The 21,060-nt window shown below is 38.5% G+C and overlaps 1 protein-coding gene and 1 long non-coding RNA gene across 19 annotated transcripts in view; one reads left to right on the forward strand and one right to left on the reverse strand.

The window, feature by feature from the left end:
- TENM3 (teneurin transmembrane protein 3) overlaps positions 1–16,540 on the forward strand; it is a 696,676-nt gene extending 680,136 nt beyond the window's left edge. For all 18 annotated transcript variants that reach the window (XM_052683284.1, XM_052683286.1, XM_052683287.1 and 15 more), the window contains 4 exons: positions 3,901–4,197; positions 5,412–7,023; positions 9,469–9,599; positions 12,928–16,540. In XM_052683284.1, coding sequence (XP_052539244.1) covers positions 3,901–4,197; positions 5,412–7,023; positions 9,469–9,599; positions 12,928–13,683 — 2,796 coding nt within the window. In that variant the 3' untranslated portion in view covers positions 13,684–16,540. The remainder of the gene's footprint in view (positions 1–3,900; positions 4,198–5,411; positions 7,024–9,468; positions 9,600–12,927) is intronic.
- Positions 16,541–17,072: 532 nt separating this feature from the next.
- Positions 17,073–21,060, reverse strand: part of LOC128080455 (uncharacterized) — a 28,121-nt gene continuing 24,133 nt past the window's right edge. The window contains exons 2-3 of the long non-coding RNA XR_008206689.1: positions 18,523–18,618; positions 17,073–17,147 (exon numbers count right to left, since the gene is read on the reverse strand). This is a non-coding gene — a long non-coding RNA (uncharacterized LOC128080455). The remainder of the gene's footprint in view (positions 17,148–18,522; positions 18,619–21,060) is intronic.

Here is a 21,060-nt window from a genome sequence, read left to right on the forward strand (position 1 = left end):
CAGCTGCTGCTTAAGAACAACATACTTGCATCTAGCTATGGTAGCGGGAAGAGCAAAAGGAACCCCTGCTTATGAAGCTCATCCTTGGTTCTGGTTAATAGTTGTTTCATTACATAACAAGGTGATAGAGTAAATCTGCCAATTCATTCTTGAAGGAAGCCTATGGAAAAGTAAAATAACAATATTGATTATATTTGGTTTTGGCACTGAAACAAATCTCCCTTAGTCCAGTTCTAAAAAGAAAAGCAAAGTTGATTCAAATACTAAGGAGGTTAAAGAAATGTCAAGGGAAACTCTGATTTGAAAGAGTTGAAAGAAGAAAGAGCAAAGAGGTGGGAAAGATCTAACCTAAGAGGGAGGAAGTGAAAGATCATAAAATAGTATAAAATAGCAGTAATTAAAAATGTATATACAAATGGGAGAAGTAGAGCAAGCAGAGGGTGTGGCCTAATAATTGATTTACCAAAAAAAAAGGGAAGATTTTTTCAAAGTAATTTACATAGGAAGAAACTATAGAAAGTTTGCGGAAGGGGCAGGAGGGGGGGTTGTAGGAAAACAGAAAAAGAAACCAGGATCAGAAAGAGTACAAATAACTCACAGAGTTCATCATTTCCATCTACAGATACAGCAGTAACATTTTGCTGCAAAGAAAACAAATGTAAACAAAATGTAATGAAAATATGTAAATGTACTCATATATATGCGGTATATAACATCATGGAGTACACTCTGTGGAACTCTCTTGGGTTTCTGTTTTGTACATATTATACCCACTACTAATAGTCTTTTATTTTAAAAAAATATATCATTTTTTTCCCTGCCCCTTAACTTTAACGATTCTCTGTCAGTTTAACTTTTGTTCAAGTTTGTTGCATGTGTATTATTGCAGAGGTCTTTGGCACAGGTGCTGGCACTCTTCCTCATGGAAGGGCTTTTTTGGGGCATTTGTGCTGAGGCCAGGCAGATCTTCTCAAGTGTCTTAAAGAAAGGAGCTGGTATGAGCTTTGTCTCAAGAGGTGTATATAGAGAGGACACGTAACATCCAACAGAGAGCTCACAAGAAGGGTTTTAGCACTACCTTCAGAAAATTTATAAGCTCCAAGCCTTGAAAAGGTCTCCAGATTTCAAATAATCTCTTTAATCTCTCTGCAAGGCATGACAATATATCTGTAATCCTCATGGGGAAATCACCGTCTGATTTCACGCTTCTCACTGAAGCACTAGAAATAAAGCCAGGAGTTAAAGCAGAGCAGGGTAGGTGGACGCTGTAATTAGTGAAAGAGTAGAATAGCATGTAGGTGTTGTCAAGAGACTTGGATTTGTGTCATTAAGTGTTTATTCACTGAAAAATTCCTAAGTTACTCCTTATATCATAATGAAGCCCAGAATTATCAAATCTATTTAGAGTACGCTTGTCTTAGACACAACACAAACATTCTTAAGTTTTACTGTAGAAGCATTTTGGTAGCCAAGCTATTGTTAAAAAATGCTTCAGTTGAAGGCAGGACTTCAACTGACATACATTATTCTAGTCCCATACTACCCAGTGAAAAAAACTACATCACCAAACCTTGTCCCTTGTATCACCGGATTACGCAAGCACAGCCAGTTTCACCAAACACTCAAGTCTGAATGCAAGAGCTCTGTCAGCAGATTTTGGAAGCATGAATCTGGCTATAGAAAGAGGCATTTCCTTTCCTCTTGTATTTTGTCCTTACACAGACCAGACAGATGGAAAGGGAGAATCAAGGGATGTTATTATCCCATTTAGCAGATAAGGCAGTGAGACAGCTAGATTAAGTACTTTGCTGTAATTTACACCGGAAGGATGTGCTTAGCCAAGAAATTATCTGCAATTGCTTGGACATCTGCCTTAACCATAAAACCACCCTTCCCTCTTTGCCTGTTCGGAAATCAGAAGTGCCTCTTCTCACTTCAGCATCTAAGCCTGAGAGGCCGACAAGAAAATTATTAAAAATCATAATTAAATGTTAAACAAGGAAGGGAAAGAAAGGGAAGAAAAATATCAGAGAAACAAAATGGGCAGAGAGAGGGAGAGATGACTGCAGGCATGCATGGGGAGAGGCTGAGAAGCAAAAGCCAGAAATAGACAAGATTTAAGTACAGATTTAGGCAAATGATCAAATGTAAGTGTTGAAATATTTAAACAAAAAATACGTGAAAGATATTAAAAAACAATTAACTTTCAGAATCAGTCTCCTAGCATTAATTTTTCACAGTGTATTTAAATAATATTTGACAGTTATTGTAATCCACAAAGCAGGAATTCTGCATCTTACCAGACTTTTTGTGTTCTTTTCTTAGTTTTGCATGAAAATATGCTTTTTGTTCTGAAATACTAATAGTGCAGATGGTTGTCATGCTGGTGAGTTCATACTAAAAATGAGCACATCAACATAAATGATGTAGATAAGACTGATAAATAGGCAGACAGGTATAAGCAAAACTGAGTATTCAGAGGAGGTTTTTTTCATATTTGTCTACAACCCATCTCCAGTACTTTAATACCTTTTATGCTAATAATAAAAAACCTAATTTATATTAGTCCTTCTTTTGAAAATGTATCAGTCTCTGGGTAAAAGAACCAAAATCCATGGTATATGGATTTTTTTTACCATACAGGCCTAAAAATGCAAAAAAAAATCTTTAGCCATTTCCTTGGTCTAGTATCCATTTTCTTTTTCTTTGCTAAATGTTATTTAGCCATCTTTCTTCACCTCTTTAATATGTATGCATCAAGTACTTGAATAGGAATTTTTAAAAATTCTTAATACATATACTTGTGTCTATTTGTCCTCTACTTCTCATATGTTAGCAAGATGCAGCATTAAAAAGTCTTAGTTATCAGTGTTTCACCCTTATCTAGAATAACTTTAAAAGGGCAAACCAGATACAGAAATGGTTTGCAGATGAACAAAGAAACCTAGAGGTCTGTTAGAGAACACTAAAAAGCAGTTAAGAGAGGATGAGCAGAGAATTGCAAAGATGCCAGTATGGGAAAAGAAAACCAGACATTTTCATTTCATGCATACAAAAAATGAGAGCTGCTTCGATGAAACTGAAAGTTAACGTAAGATACTGAAACAGCAGGGACAGATTCTAATGTAAAAGTGTTATATATAACTCACTATCCACCATTATAGCTTACATGTACTGATAAAACAGTTTTCATCATAAATATACCTATTTCAGATTCAAATTTGTAAGTGTTTTTCAGTGGTTCTGTAGTCTTCCAGTCATGTATGGCTTTAACTGGTCAGTTAATTGGGCAAAGGACAGAATCCTCTCCTGAGCATTTTGGCCTTATAGTATGTTCCGTCAGTGGATGGTACACTGTTTTCATTTCCATCTGATCTAAAAGAGGGGATGCCTATGTTCTAAAAGCTGTCTGTCATAACTTGAAAACTAAATGTTCTTTTGAAGATTTTAATTTTGTATTTACTCTTTTGATAAATACCTGCTGTGGCAGATTGCTATTCAGTCCTTGAGTATGATTGTTATGAACTTGACCAGCAATTGCTGGGAATATGACTGAAAAGTTTGCTAGATAAAATTTGGACTGCTCGCAAAAGAAGCAATTTGTTCTCCAAAATGGCACTGTTTATTGCAGAAGCTTTCAGTGTGTATCTTTCAGTATTTTCTTAACATTGACTGTCAATAAAAAAACCCAAATTACACCAGATTCCTTCACAGAATAGACCTATTTAAAATAGATGCTAATGTAGTGCGTCACATTTATATTAAGAAGGTGCTAAAATAATTTATATACACAGCAAGTCAATCACTGGAAATGGCACTTAAATAATTGCTAGCATTTCCTGGAAATAATAGGTAGCAAATTTACTTGATTTATTGTGTCCTTTTGTTTGTTTTTAAAAGGTTAATGGCAGAAACCTCCTTTCAGTTGACTTTGATCGAACCACTAAGACAGAAAAGATCTACGACGACCACCGTAAATTCCTGCTGAGGATTGCCTATGACACGTCAGGGCACCCAACCCTGTGGCTACCAAGCAGCAAGCTGATGGCTGTCAATGTTACCTATTCATCCACAGGGCAAATAGGCAGCATACAGCGAGGGACAACTAGTGAAAAAATAGAGTATGACGGACAGGGAAGGATTGTGTCTAGAGTGTTTGCTGATGGAAAAACTTGGAGTTACACATATTTGGAGAAGGTAAAGGACACTTGAGGTTTTAAAAATGCTTTGATTTTGCTAAAATAATACAGCATCTGACTGCTCTGTGCAGTCCAAAAAGACGTAGCAGAAGCATATTTGGATTATTCTAAGTATCAACATGTGGTTCCTTTGGGAATGTTTTATAAAATAGATATGCAGCCTTGCTTTAGGTGACTGTTAAGAATTGATGACTTTTAAAATCATTTCGGCTGGACTAACAAGCAGCATCTACATTTACCTTTTATCTTAACTGTTAAAATAAGGTACAGGAACTAGATCTCTGCAATGTAAGTCAGCTGAAAATCATCTATTTATACATTCTTCACTGCTGGTTTTTTTTCCACTATCAAGAAAAGCTCTTGTTTCTAGATAGTTAAAGCTGTCAGTTTACACTTGCTCTTTGTTGTAGTATAGAAAAAAAACAACAGGCAAAAATCAGGAATCTTCCTTGTATATAACGATATCTGAATGATAAGTTCTTCCTCTAGAAACAGCTGTGAAAATCTCCCTTCTGAAATCTCATGCCTGCTGTGCAAAAACAGAATCTATTTCTTTGTGGCATTTAAATGTATTTCTATTGAATCTGTTGCTCGGCAAATGCTGTTTACTAGACATTACAGACATAATTTAATCAAGACCTACGATACATAATAGCCACACATCAGAAAAATGTCAGAATAATCCCGGGTGGCTCCTTCTGATATAAATAATCAAACAATTGTTTCGCCTATGTTTTAAACACTTACGGAACAAGAACACAGTATTCAGGGATCCCAGGCTGTTCAAATTCTTCAAAATCATCTCTAATCGTAGGGAAGAAATTGTATCTCCCATATGTTGTTCTCCTCGTGAGTTAATGGCTCTAAGACAGTTTTACTTCTTCCCATATTAAACATGACTTATCTGAATCCATTGACAATCTGCTGTTTAGCTGTGAGTGCTTGATAAAAGTGATACAGTCATAACAAGTAGCAAATTATGAATGTCGAACTACTAATTACAGAACCCCTTACAATTAAGCATCCAAGTAAATTAGGCAGGGAGATGTTAACAACATATAAGGTCAAGGATAACTCAATTAAAGAGGAGATAAATTTTCCCAAGTGGGAATGTCACATTTTTGCGAAGAAATAGTATGTGTATATGGCAGGGGGATGCAAGGAGGTACTCCGCCATTTGTCACATGGTAAAAATCTGTTCTTAATTTTCAGTCAATGGTTCTTCTGCTTCATAGCCAACGGCAGTATATCTTTGAATATGATTTGCTGGATCGTCTTTCTGCTGTCACCATGCCCAGCGTTGCTCGTCATACCATGCAGACTATTCGCTCCATTGGCTATTACAGGAATATATACAACCCCCCTGAAAGTAATGCCTCTGTTATAATGGACTACAATGAAGAAGGGCAGCTCCTTCAAACTGCTTTCCTGGGGACAAGCCGAAGAGTATTATTCAAGTACAGACGGCAGACCAAGCTCTCAGAAATTCTGTATGATAGTACAAGAGTTAGTTTTACTTACGATGAGACAGCGGGAGTCCTGAAAACGGTAAACCTCCAAAGCGACGGTTTTATCTGCACCATTAGATACAGGCAGATTGGCCCACTGATTGACAGACAGATTTTCCGCTTTAGTGAAGACGGAATGGTGAACGCCCGATTCGATTACAGCTATGACAATAGCTTCCGAGTGACTAGCATGCAAGGTGTCATCAATGAAACCCCATTGCCTATTGATCTCTATCAGTTTGATGATATCTCCGGTAAGGTTGAACAATTTGGCAAATTTGGAGTTATATATTATGATATTAACCAGATCATTTCTACAGCTGTAATGACTTACACAAAACATTTTGACGCACACGGCCGCATCAAGGAAATTCAATATGAAATCTTTCGTTCACTAATGTATTGGATTACAATTCAGTATGACAACATGGGACGAGTGACAAAAAGAGAAATTAAGATCGGGCCGTTTGCCAACACCACAAAATACGCCTACGAATATGATGTAGATGGTCAACTCCAGACTGTTTACCTGAATGAAAAAATAATGTGGCGATACAACTATGACTTGAATGGCAACCTCCATTTGCTCAACCCTAGCAGTAGTGCCCGTTTGACGCCACTTCGCTATGACCTGAGAGACAGAATAACCCGACTAGGTGACGTGCAGTATCGATTAGACGAAGATGGATTTCTGCGCCAGAGGGGTACCGAAATCTTTGAATACAGTTCAAAGGGCCTCCTCACTCGAGTTTACAGCAAAGGCAGTGGGTGGACGGTGATTTATCGTTACGATGGCCTCGGACGACGAGTTTCCAGTAAAACTAGCCTTGGACAGCACCTCCAGTTCTTTTACGCAGACCTTACTTACCCAACCAGGATAACTCATGTATACAACCACTCAAGTTCTGAAATCACATCCCTTTACTATGACCTGCAGGGACATCTTTTTGCGATGGAGATTAGCAGTGGAGATGAGTTCTACATTGCATCTGACAATACAGGAACACCACTGGCTGTTTTTAGTAGCAACGGTCTCATGCTTAAACAAATTCAATACACTGCTTATGGAGAGATCTACTTTGACTCTAACCTTGACTTCCAACTGGTAATAGGATTCCATGGTGGTTTATATGACCCACTGACCAAGCTAGTCCACTTTGGAGAAAGAGATTATGACATAATGGCAGGCCGGTGGACAACACCCGATATTGAAGTCTGGAAGAGAATTGGGAAGGATCCAGCTCCTTTCAATTTGTACATGTTTAGAAATAACAACCCAGCCAGTAAAATACATGATGTGAAGGATTACATCACAGGTAAAATGCTACTTCATTTAAGACTTTCTCCCACTTACTCAAAAATTTCTCACTCTGCATTCTTATAATCTGGAATCTGTCAATCTGGGATACAGACTGTGTGAGGAAGGTTAATACAGAAACTCTCAGGGAAAATGATCATTCAGAAAAGCACTTAAAATTTAGGTCTAGATCAACCAAGTGATTTTAACTTGCTTGGTGTTCTGGACCTATACGCATCCAATTTAAACTGGAATTCACAATTCTAGTGAAGTGTCTATGTATATCATATTTGGATAAAGTTATTTTTGAGGAAGCATTAAGCACTTGACATTAACGAATGCAAACATGTTCATCAAGAATGGTGAAATAGCAATCTTGAAAATATCTCATATGCCTTTAGACATACATGTAGGTACCAAAGAGAGATGGAGGTCCACAACACAGTGTACTGAAAGAGGAAAGCAGAGATCCTTCCAGTATCGCAACACATTGCCTAGTGCTCTTATAATGAAAATAAATAGATTTCTTCAGCAAGTACAAAAGTGAGAACCCCTCAAAACCATTCATGACTATCTCCTTACATTTGAATTAGTCCAATTTATATCTAGGCTACAGAGCAGTAAAAACTGTGCATTTTTGGACAAAAAAAGACAAGAGGGAATGAGAATGTAAGATAGCAAGGGCAGGAGGGGTCTTTCTGCAACCAATTTAACCCATTAAGATGGCAGAAAGTACTCACTGAAAGTTCACTGGTCAGTGTTTGCTAGAATGGGCTTTTCCAAGAATACTGATGTAAACTGGCTAAGAAGCAGAAGTCCAACAAAGTGCAGGGCCAGCACAAAATAATGAGTAAGCAGCCAAGACGGAGAGGGTGGATATAGAAAAATTAGTACAAAATTCTCTTTTGGCAATAGAAAGCTGCTGACATGCCACTTGCGTAATTGATTTTTTAGGTAATCTATATGCTTTTTGTGCATTTAGACTTAGTGATGAGTAGTGTTTTCTATTAATCTACACACAAAAAATAGTGTACATCGCCAGAAAGCTCTGAAAAATGCATGGCTTGATCAGATATATATTAATCTTTGTATTTTAATAGATGTAAACAATCTGGAGTTTTTTTTCAGATGGGACCAGACTACAGGATGGTCTCAGCTCCCCTTATGAATCATGAAACTACTACTCAGAGAAGCCTACTGGGAATCAGGGTGGAGTTGTGTTAATTTAAAAACAGCAGCTATCAACAGGGTAGCTAACAGTCTGCCTGTGAGCAAGGATGACAATCGGCCTTTGAATCTGGCTTCTAGCAGCATGTGCTGTAAGGGATACAACTGCAGTTAGATTCTTTGCAGCACTGAAAATAATGCACGTGATTCAAGAACTGCAGAACTGCCCTCAAAATAGAGTTCTAGTTCTCTTAACATTTGCATGCATGCTGCTTACCAAAGGTTATTAAGGTTATTATTAAAATAACTAATTTGGCTGGCAGGCGTTTTTAGACTGAGGCTTATCATTTATCTATCTGGAAAGACATAAATTATTTTTAAGTAAATATTTTTTTACTGTTTTAAGCATGTGAAAAATTCTGTTCCTTGTCTAACTTGTGTGGATTTGTCTTAAGTGAAAGCCACTAGACTTTGATAAGGAGCACTCTGCCAACTTCTGGTAAGTTTAGTATTTGTGTAAGATAGGGTAGAAAGACAGAAACTAGATAGGCAGGCAGAGCACCCATTCTTGTCCAATCATTGTTAATTACTTAATTGCTGGTATTCCTATTTTATTTATTTTTAATAAAATGCACAGTGTACCATAAATAATGTTATCTAATGCTAATTTAGTGTCGTGTACTTACTGACATTTAATTAGCTTTTAATTTCATCCTGAGGAAGGGGAGATTTCTCTTGAATCAACATAAATTGTCTGCCAAGTCATTATAAAGGTAATTGACTGTACAGATGTTATTTCAGATACAGTTTGAAGATACTAAAATAACAAATGTATAACAAAAGGGCTGGATGTTTTCTTCAATACCTTTTCTTTCTTTGCTTTGTTTTAATGTGTTGATGATGAAGATATAACAAAGAGAGTGTTCAGTCTAACCCTGAAATCCCAATTAGTTCAGGTTGTATTAGAAGGAAATCTCACCCACGTCGTGGTTCTGTATTTCTGGAAGTTCTAGAAAAAGCTGGGGCCTTTAGAACTGCTGAAACCTGTAACACCCTTCAGAAGAGCAAAGAGCAGAAGTTTTCATGCAAGTTCAGAACTCCAGGCTTTCTACATAGGCTTACTATTTTAGCTGTAGCAGGTCTAAATCCATACGTACCAAAACAAAGACAGTGGATCTCCTTCTGTGGCATGACAGTGATACAACTGTGTCCAAAGTTGTTCCATGTACAAATGGGAACAAATAATTACAAACTATTAAACGACTTTTTCTTTTTTTTTTTAATAATTCTTTTTCAGATGTTAACAGCTGGCTGGTGACGTTTGGATTCCACCTACACAATGCCATTCCTGGTTTTCCTGTTCCAAAATTTGATTTAACAGAACCTTCTTATGAACTTGTGAAGAGCCAGCAATGGGAAGATATACCTGTAAGAATCAAAGCTAAGCACTCACATGAAAGAGGATAGAATATTCTCCTCTATTCAGCTTAAGAGGAATGGATAATCCTGACAGGGCTATTTCCTTATTTAATCTGAATTTGTACTTACCAAATATCTACTTTTTTATCTATGCATTTTCAAAAGAATCTTTAAAATTACAGATTTCCTAAGTACAAATTTTAAATAAGCTGTTTGCTTTCAGCAACAATAAAAATACAGAAGTACAGTAATCAATGAAAAGAAGTTTAAGAACCTTTGAAGATGTCTAACTTTCCTAACAGAAACTACAGAGATTAGATTTGTACTAGCACTCTGCCCAAAGGCAAAAACTGAACAGCGTAGCAAAAAGTAGACTGTGAAATAAACAGAAGAACAGGTGATGTAAATTATGCATACCAGGCACCACTACAGTTTTACTTCTCTTTAATATTAACTACACTTTATATGTAAAGATAAAATATTGAAAATGAAATTACCTGAGGTAAAACCTATTATATTACATAAAACCAAAACTCCAAGTGCTTATGAAGTTCTTTTGGGAAGAAAAAAAATAAAAGAGAGAGCTTAAAGCCTGAAAACCTCTTAGAATTTTAAAAGATAAAAGAAATAACAGTAAAAGTTAATTTTCAAATCCGCTATTAAAGAAAATGATGTTTACAAATCAAGCTTACTCAAAGATCAGAGACATATGCCATCCCAAATCCTACAGTTCTCAGTTAAGGAGGAAGTGCTGAGATGTTAAAATGGGTAGTCTGATCATAAGCAGTCAAAAACCATTCCCTTTTTTCAAGATTAAAAGATGACACAATCTTGAATAACCCTGCAAAAACTAATCCAGACCAAAAATCATCAAAAAGTGTGGCCCAGCAAAAGGGAACGTATGGAAGGAAATTCTGCAGGCACAGAATCACTCATTACCTATATAGTTTAGTAACCAGAAGCTGAGTAACAGAGAAGGACCTTTGAGCACAGTATGAGAACAGTGTCTTCCATGAACAATAAAAGCAGTAAAGAAAACACTGCAAGTATTCCAAGCAAGTATTCCAAGCAAGGTGGTCATCATCTGGCACTGCTGCAAAGAGCTATTAGAAGTTGTTTACTTAGATCTCAGAGGCTGAAAGAATGAGGCTATCTGGTACCACTGGAAAAAGCACACCAGGAAGAGAATCAGTCTGGTCAAGGAGATGAGAGCAGGCAGCCAGCTGTCAGAAACCTTCCTTCAGGACAGGAGTACCAGGGAGGCACCTGAGTACTAGAGACATGCAGCACAACAGAGGAGAGGGAGAGAGACAAGAAACAAAGATGCTTCTCACATAGGAAGAAACTGTAACTATGGTATTCACAATTGAATAAGCAAATACAACTAGGAGCCAGAAGTAAAGATGCAAAATACTTACTTGGTATTTTGGAACATTCTGGAGGAAGTGAGCATTACCCATCTATGAGGTTTTACGTCAGAGCTCCAAAGATACCTGTGAAAAATAAGCGATCTTTGCCATTAAGTTGCTTTAGCATCTTGCCACTCTCACTGATTAGTGTGCTGGCTAAAATACATTTTGTACTTGATAGCTTTTATGTGGGATTTAGACAGCTGAAATCCACACTTGTTAGCAAGTGCAGACAAGAGTCTGCCACATTCAAGGAGACATGAAAATCCAAATCAATTTGAATTCCCTCAGGAATTGTCCCCTCCAGAAACCTGCCCTCATGGCAATGTAGAGAAGTCTTTGCAAACCTTCTGCCAGGCTTTGATAAGCAGCAAGGGAGAATTATGGTTGCTGAAGTCTGTGTTAATGGCTCCTGTTTGGTCTGGAAATTTAGGAAGAGAGAATAGGCACTTGCCTCATTTGTCAGTCGTGAATCAAGTGGTTTTAAACAATATTTTACTGGAAGGAAAAGGGGTCAATTGGAAGATAAGCTGGATAATCTACAGAAACTAACTACTCGGTTTCAGAAGTGTAGCCAAAGCTATTTAAATCTTTCTCTCTGTTTCCTGCTGAGACAACTGCTAGGGCAGCTGTCTACTCTCCTCCTTCATCAGTACTAACTCATTCACAGCTTGTCATTGTTAAGCCCTGCAGTTACCCAGATAGGATGTGCCTAGTCTGCAGTTGTAAGTTCCCAACCACAGCTGACCCCATAATGTGAGCTACCCTGCTGTTCCTGCTGGCTGCTCCTGCTCTTCTAGCTGTTCTGGATAACCACAGCAGTTCTGCTGACAGCTCCTAGTCTCTAGCTGCCTTCTCTCACCTTATCAAGAGTGCACCTAGCATACTGGCCTACACATAGCTCTTAATAGTGAAACTTTTTTAACGTATTTTCCTATCCAATCTTTCCCACCTAGTACTTTTGCACCTCACAATTACAACTGTAATTCCCTCCCCTCTATAAAACATGTACGTGTTCAACAAGAACACCTTAGGTGCAGTAAAATATGAAATACTGAGTTATTTACCTGTTGGTTACTTTCACTCACTGCCCCCTTTGCCAACAAAGTACTCTGCTGTGTTCAGGATTACACCCCTCTAATGTCTTCTGGAGAGAGTTCTTGTCTGTTTTAGGTCTCAGCCAACATGCTGATGCTTGAAGCTAAACGGATGCTCACACAACTGGAGAGGCTGCAGCTCTTTCACATGTACCCTTTTATCAGTTTCTTCAAATATTTGCAGGAAAGATCATCAGTCCCTAATACTCCACTCCTCCACTCTGCACTATTTACCTCCTTTTCTCTTACCATAAAGACTATCCTCATGGTTTGACTGCCCCTTCCTTTAGCTTCAGGGGTTGTGAGAGCTTCCCTGCAGTTTGGTCTTAGACTGCAGCTACCTCAGAGACTACATCTATCAACCTCCTGACTGGGCACAAAGAAAGGCTTGTTCTTGTTCTGAATCACAGCTTCATGGCCCACAAAAATCCCCTCGATTTAGATGAAACTATGGTAGACAGGAATCATAATTGAACAAGCTCAAATGATGAGATAACACTATAGAAAGAAAGGCAACTCTTTCCTGTACTAGGTATTAGCACTGCAAAATTTACATTACAAAATTAGCCCCTCCAAGTAGCCTCTGAAATAAACAGAATTTTTTCCTGCATGTGCAGGGAGACAAAGAGAAAAAAACACAGAGCATTATCAAACCAAATAATCTTGTAGCTCAGTAGAACAAGCAGTATGTAGATTTAATTAGTTCCTTGGCACTGTCAGTGGCAGCATATCCTGTTGTCATCCATGGGCAGTACACCAAGAAAGCCTGCCCACTTGGCATCCAGAGGGCTACAGATGGTTGGTAAAACTTCTGTCTGTTCTTGTTTACAGCCAATTTCTGGAGTGCAACAACAAGTGGCGAGACAAGCAAAGGCTTTCCTTTCCCTGGGAAAGATGGCAGAAGTGCAGGTCAGCAGACGGAAATCCAGCGGAGAGAAGTCGTGGCTGTGGTTTGCCACAGTGAAGTCTCTGATCGGGAAAGGGGTGATGCTCGCTGTCAATCAAGGAAAAGTGCAGACAAATGTGCTCAACATTGCAAATGAGGACTGCATCAAAGTGGCAGCCGTTCTGAACAACGCCTACTACCTAGAAAACTTACATTTCACCGTTGAGGGCAAAGACACGCACTATTTTATCAAGACCACCTCCCCGGAGAGTGACCTTGGGACGCTGCGGCTGACCAGCGGGCGGAAGGCCCTGGAGAACGGCATCAACGTCACCGTGTCCCAGTCCACCACCGTGGTGAACGGCAGGACTCGTAGGTTTGCCGATGTTGAAATGCAGTACGGTGCGTTAGCGCTTCATGTCCGATACGGCATGACGCTCGATGAGGAAAAAGCCCGAATACTGGAGCAAGCCAGGCAAAGAGCTCTTTCCAGTGCCTGGGCCAGGGAACAACAGAGAGTAAGGGATGGAGAGGAAGGTGCCAGGCTGTGGACAGAAGGAGAAAAGAGGCAGTTGCTAAGTGCTGGAAAGGTACAAGGATATGATGGGTACTATGTACTCTCTGTGGAGCAATATCCAGAATTAGCAGACAGCGCCAACAATATACAGTTCCTCAGACAAAGTGAGATAGGAAAGAGGTAACACACTGGCTTAGCTCAGGCTGCCAAAGAGACTGTGTACCAGTGTCTTCTAAAAAGGAGACCAAACTGTTTTGCTGCATTACTACTTGAGCCTAAGCTTACATCTTTGCTCAGATTTTTCTGTAGCACAATCTGAACGGACTCTGTAATGAAAAGAGCGCCTTCCAGAAGAATGATACTGCTAATGACAAAACTTTTTTTTTTTTCTCAATGACCTTAAAGGTGATCTGCTTTAAAGAATATGTTTACATATGCATATCGCTGCACTCAAGTTGGACTGAAAAGTATTAATTAAAAAAAAAGAAGAAAAAAAGGCCTAAAGATTTTGCAACAGTCTGTCTGTTGTCCTGAGGCACTGTATTTAATTAAGATACAGACCTGTACAGTGTTTCCAAATATTACTGAATTGTTGACCTTTGCTTACGAGAAGTAGTCTCTCTCTTTCTCTCTCTTTTTCTCTTTATCACTGCATAGGATGTGGTATATATCTGTTAATTTTAAAATGTGGGACAAAAATTACTGTTTATAGACAACTCAACTGCTTTAAACTGTGCTGCTTTCTAAAAGGACATTGGCACAAGTGACTTATGCTACCATGGGAATTTAATAATGGATTTTACAATGCTAACGTGCTTTGCCTTGGGGGGAATAAAACGGCAAGTAGAATCCTTGTTACAGATAAGCAAAGGAAACCCTGATTTTTTTGTAAATTATGTGAGACAAGTTGTTTATGGATTTTTATATGAATTACAATTTACTGTACATCAAATATTAGTCTCAGAGGAGTTAATTTATGTAAAGTGTTTAAAAAAGTTTATACTTAAAAATAAAATGATAAAAACATGTGCTGTGTGTGATTTTTTTAAAGAAAAAGGAATTGCACCTTTTATGTTATAGCTGTACAGTATAAAGTATTATATTGTAGAGATATAACAGTGATTACTAATGTCCAAAAGTGTTAATATTTTTGTATTAGGTTTAAAGCTGTGCATCTATCACTCTGCTGATAGGATGGAACACTCCAAAGTGGCTGGCTGAATCAGACTGCAGCTCCCTTCCCTCCCCTACCTCTCCTGTCACCCAGGCCAGTGCCACTTCATCATTGTTAGAAGGCACAGTAACCAAATAAGTCTCGTTTATTATGATGGAAGACTTTAATAGGTTGGGTTTTCCTTGTCTTTTTCCAGCCCTAATGTAATAAATGGACATTTATTCATACCAAGTGGGCTTTCTGTTGTTTTTTTAGAAGCTCTGTTTCACAATGGAGAGAGTAGTGTCTCAGGTGCTTGGCAAACTGTACGTAGAAGAAGAAGAAGAAATGGTGTAGTTTCATCCAGTTATGTCAACTTTGTCTTCTGTATAGTACAGCTCTTTTAGATGTTATAATTCCAGATAGATAGAAGAAGCGTACCTCTGACCTGATGCTACAAAATTGCTCTTTAGGCAGGCAGGCTGTTCAGTAGGTTCATCTCCTGGCCTTCAGCTGCCAGATCACATCCCATTACTGTGAAAACTCAACATGGGGATGGAAAGGAAGGTCTAATCCTAGTGCCTATTCTGCATCTCAACACCACTGCACAGATTTGGCATGCTCTGCTCCAAGGTCCAGCATATCTGCTGTAAGACGTAACTGAAGCATGCAGCTGGTTCCTTACAGGAAGCCTGCAGGGGCATCTATGGCATCTGTTCTATATCTTGGCTGAAAACATTCTCTGAGCTTTACTCTCATGAGCACTCAATTCAGCCACAAAAACAAATATTTTTAAGATGAGACGAAATTGGGGTTTTTTGATGTTCATTGAAATATACACAGTTATTTCTATCCATGTATTATAATGACAAAACATAGTAAGTGAACGTGTCTTAATTATGAATGGTTCAAGTGGATGTAATAAAAATAGTTTTCTATCTGCTTTGTATTCTGAGAGTCTATGGTATTACATACTCTAAATTGCACATTAGGATTGATTAACAGATTTGAATTTCTGCCGGCCAAGTTGCTACCAAATCTACAGGATCAGTGCTGTAACTGTACGTGTGTATTTGGTAGAGCATACAGAACTAATTACACATATAATGAATGCTAATCATCTATTAGAATGAAAGCACAGAATAGTTGTTAGTATTTCTACCCTTGAAGCCTTGAGGGCCCTAAATTTAGCGAGGACAATATGCCAGACCCCAGAGGTGTGTGATCTACGTATTATTTAAAGATGTAAAATGCTAGGTGTTTGCAGTTCTGTTGGGTGGCTCTTCCACAGCACTGTATTTAGCATGCTGTAAGTGCTCTCTGTTGAAATAGGCTCATATTCTAAATTATGTCAAATGTTTCTGTTCTGTTTGAATATGAAAAGCGTGTATAACATATCAACAATGAAATATATCTTCTACTTGACGCGTACCAGTTCCTTCTCCTTTGTTCTGGCACCAATAAACAACAAATTATAATATCTGCTGGTGATCATTTTAAATAAAGTCAAATCAAGCCAATTAGTGACCTTGTTAGTAGGTATAACGAGCCTATTTCTTGCTAAAAAAGACTTGTGATCTGGACATGCTCCTGCAGGAAATAGTGACCTTGGGGAATATATAAACAAAAGAAAGATCTTTTTAAAGTTACAATATGTATGGTTAAAAGAAGCATATTTCAAAGAAAAAAAAAGAAAAAAAAGAAAGGAGATTAAGTATTTTAGGCAATGCCAGTCAAAATGCTATCCTGATATTTTGAGATGTATATTTCATCTGATTTGTATTGTTCTTTTAATTTGCCTTCTTAACTTTCTATGTGTCCTGAATTTTCCACAAATTGATAACTATAGATTGCATCTAGGCTTTCCAATAAAAGCCAACCCAATGTGTGTGTGTGTGTATGTGTGTTTATATTTGTCTTTTAAATCTGTATGCCAGGTATTACAGCTGCACTATTGCTTTTGTGGTTCTATCGGAAGAAGCACACTGATCCAGTTGCACTGGTATTGATTCATTTGTTTCACAGTCGGTTGTCTTCCCCCCTCCCCCCGACCATCCAATGCCTTAGTCTGCTAACTCAGCAAAGTGAATTACTCCATGGGATCTCTAAGGTGGCCTACTTTAGAGAGAACATGAAATATACTTCACCAAGACAAATCTTTTGTAGATAAGGAAAAGCCAAAGAGCAAAAAAAGAAATCACTTAGAACTGTTTTCTCTCGTATCCCCCAGAGTAAGAAATATGACAAAAAAAATATTTGATTATAAATAATTAGGTTGGCGCTGTTAGTTACATACATACACTGAAGAGATCCTTCAATCTGCATTTAAACCCACTTTGTAGAAACTGCTGACTTCAGCACTACCTTGTCAGGAGACAGCTTTGATTTTAGTTGGAACAGGCAGACTTCACCACACTTACTTTGTAGTGACAACCTCAAGTTGATAACATGTTGATCCAGCATGAATCAGGTCACTCTGCTTAGCTAACTGTGCCCTAATTTTGCTTAAAAAAAAAAAAAAAAAAAAAAAAAAGCCAGTAAGAGAGCTTTGTGTGTTCACACTTGGGAGGTGAGAGATTTGCATTTGACAAGGAAAAAAATGCCAGTTACCACTGCCACTCTTCAGAGGCACTTTTAAAATGATGGCTGAAAGACTGTAAAAGAAGAAACACTGCATAAAATAACAGTTTAAAAAGACTGTCTATGAGAGAATAGATTTCGTTTGCAGAGAATCTGAGTCTGAATCTGAATCACGATAAAATGTTTGAATTCTGTCTTCCATTCCCGAGTTTAAACCTTGCTGAATTAAAACACAGTTTTGAGTCTGTATGCTATTTCTTAAAGGCACTTCACTTACTTAAAAATCTAAGCACGTTAATACCTTGGTTTACTGTTAATAGCTATACACGTGGCTGGCTTCAGAACCTTTGCAAGGGAGGACTAGTGGATAGTACTTTGGGGATGGGAAATGCAAAGCAAAGATATGTACTTGAAACAGTTTCTAAGCAGCTTATTAGAAGCCGCCTATCTGACACTTACTAGAAGTTGCCAGGGTTAATGATAAGCCAGAGAGCATCACACAGCATCAACAGAACACCACATGCACAGTGAAATCATCCCCAACTGCAAAGCCACATCTAAACTGACCAGACTTATCAGCTTCTCAGTTACAGCCAATTAGTGCAAAGTACTAAATATGCCATGCTTATAAATTAAATGGATGTTTGCACACACAAGTTTCTGGGGCTCACTGATCAAAAATAAAGCCAAAAATGAAACTAGCTAATTAACAAGGAAGTGCCAACTGTCATCCCCCTAGGAAGAAGGAACACAACATCTACAGCCATCAAACTGATAAGACAGCAGCCAAGACTTAATTTTTCATCTGAAGTTTTTATCTTTATGGCAGAGTGACCATGTGAGGCAAAATGTAACTGTGTGAGTGCCTAGGTTTGAACCAAGAAAACAGTCAAAATACTACTAATAGAAAAGCCCCACTCCTTCGTGGCCCTTTTTCAACCTCAGTAATAATACAAATAAGGATGCCAGCACTTGAAATTACTTCATGAACAAAGCCCAGACAAAATGCAGCTCCTCTCTTCATCTCAGGAAACAGAGTATGTGTTGCACTAAAACTAATCGCACAGTTTTAGATCACTAAAATGGTCTGTGGTTTTTGACAGGGAAAACATGGTCCAAAGGTTTGTTTCCCATGCCACCTCCTAATCAGATCCTACAACGCTGGACATCACAGGTAGCAGTGTCAGGTGACACAGGACGAAGAACACACTCAAGCACAGTCTGGCTGATTCAGTACTGAGATATGCTGGGGATAACTGAACAGGGAAAGAGAAAAAGAGGTGACCTTACCTGGTCTGAAACGCAGCAATGACCGTAAAGTCCCACAGTGTCACACAAATACTGGCATGAGGTTTAGCCCAGCAGCATTATTCCTTACACATATTCCTTAAGAAAAAAAAAAAAAAAAAATTAAAAAAAAAAAAGCCTGGCCTGATTTCTAGCTTCACAAACACATTCAAGTTTGAGGTGGTACAAGGTTGACATTAGAACAGAACAGTAAACAGTAAAGATAAGTATTCTAAATATTGTTTCCCACTGCTAAACAGAGCATGCTGAACAGCATAAGCTTGGCTTTCTTAAAATACGTAATGGTCTTATGTGCAATTTCGGAAGCAAGTGTAACACAGTGGCTCATTAGGGCATCACGTTTTCACAAAACCTACCTCTTTGCATTCAATAGTTCTGCAGGCAAATTCTCCTGCTGTTAATTACTATACATTATTCCTAGGTAAATGAAGCAAACTTTTTAATTTACGAAGTATAAATTTTGACTTTGAGAAATATAAATTTCTAGCAACGTACAGCACTTTTTTCCTACTATAAACGGAGCTAATAGTAAGGTAATTATGCAGCTTAGAATTAATGGCACCCCGAAAGCTGTCTTAATAAAGCCTTCTGGGATTCAGGAGGAAAAGGAAGAAGTTCAGAAACTAAGAACAGGGCTGGAAGGCAACATGTTTCAGCTGGCTCTAGTTACTCAATCACGCTTAAGCTGTCTGAGACAGTGCAGAGAGTGCCATGCATTACAGAGGCACACGGGAAATAATTGCTAACCCAACACAATGAAGTAGTTCTACATTCCAAGCCCAGGAACAAATCTGAAATTGAAATGACACAAATGGCTATCTAATGAACCAGTTAACCTCACCTCAATTTAAATAAATAAATAGGAGAGGAAGAAAATGAATAGCATAGGGAAAGCTAGTAATAGAGAAATCAGCTCAAGAATTAAAATCTGGAAATGACCACAGGCATGTTCTTGATGCTGTAAAAAAAAAAAAAAAAAAAAACCAAACAAAAACACCCTACCCGTGTTCACTGACAAGAGCTACTGGGCAAATCTGAAAGAACAAGAGGGGGCACAAAGCCGTAAGACTGGGACCAGGTGCTAGTTCCCATCTTCTGCAATGACAGAGGAGTACATATAAAAAAATCAGCGATGCTAACATCTGCAGATGACAAAATTTGATGAAGAGGCAAATAACAGCTGGGACAGAGCAGTAATACAGAACAATATGGATCACTCGCTGAAGTGAGCCCATTCAAACAAAATGCTTTTTAATACAGGCAACTCCAGAAGCAAAAGATCTCAGAATAAAAAATGCAAATCTCACTATGAAAGGTACATAGCAGCCTACAAGAAAGCAAGCACTGGAAAGAATGAGGAGTGCATAACAGATAAATAACTCATTGTGAGGTTCCAGTACAATAGTGGTGGCAAGGAAGAGCTCATTGGGGTGGAGCAGCTCAATGAGATTATCAGCCTTGTTAAACAAGGGAAACAGGGAAGCAATGTTATCTCTGCATATGGCGCTGGCAACGCTACTCTTACGTACAGTTCAGGTGTAGGAAGCTGTTAAACCCTGGAGAGGGTGCACATGGAGACATCACAAATAGGTCTGAGGCTTAGGAGAAAGAAAAAAAAAAAAAAAAAGAAGAAAAAAAAAAACCAGCTGGCAGGAAAAGATTTAAACAGCTCACCAGTAAAAAAAAAAGTGCCAAAGGATGCCTTGACAATACACTGTAAGTGCCTCCAGAGGGAAAAAAAAACCAACACAGCGCAGTAAAGTCCTTCGAAGTGAGAGAGGGGGAAGCAGCAGCCAAGAATGTGTTTCTGATAAATTCACATTCAGTGCTAAACGAGGCGGGAAGATTCCTAGCACAAAGCATGGGGAAAGAATTTTCCAGAAGCTTTTGGCAAAACCAAGGAGGTTGTTGGAATTACTCCATTTGACGGCTGCTGGCGATAGCCGTTTGGCTGGATGACAGCATGGCCCATTCAATCCCACTGCAGACTCCAACAGGGAAACTTTCTAACTCCCGCAAACATGCAAACATCGTGCCAGAGGTTAGGGTTTGCCTTCCTCTATACCTCACCCTTCTCCAGCCCTGAAACACCCCAAAGCCAACAAAAAATGACTCTAAAAGCCTCGCCTTTCTAAACAGGCAGTGTGAGGTTGTGGCTTCTTTAAAAATCATTCTTTGGTTTCCACGTACTCTTTATCGCAGCTGATTATTAAAACTAACTAAAATAAAGTCACTTTCTATTACATTCCTTTCGTGAACAAAGCAGGAACCAGTACTTCCAATCTGCCTGTTTGTGTCTCCAAAGTATCCAGAGGCAGTGCTTAGGTTTAAAAAATAAAAAAATAAAAATAAAAAATAAAAAAAAGACAAACCCTGTCTATACCAACAGTGACTGCACTTTGCCCTGAGCATACACTGCCCTCAATTATCGACTCTTCCCACTCCTTCCCAGGTGTTTCATGCTCTCTGAGCCGTGCTGACGGTGGGACAACAGCTAGTCATTACTCGGTGCAAAATGAA

This window comes from Tympanuchus pallidicinctus, unplaced genomic scaffold (assembly GCF_026119805.1).
Source record: "Tympanuchus pallidicinctus isolate F22 unplaced genomic scaffold, pur_lepc_1.0 scaffold2, whole genome shotgun sequence".
In the NCBI taxonomy this organism is placed as follows: Eukaryota; Metazoa; Chordata; class Aves; order Galliformes; family Phasianidae; genus Tympanuchus; species Tympanuchus pallidicinctus.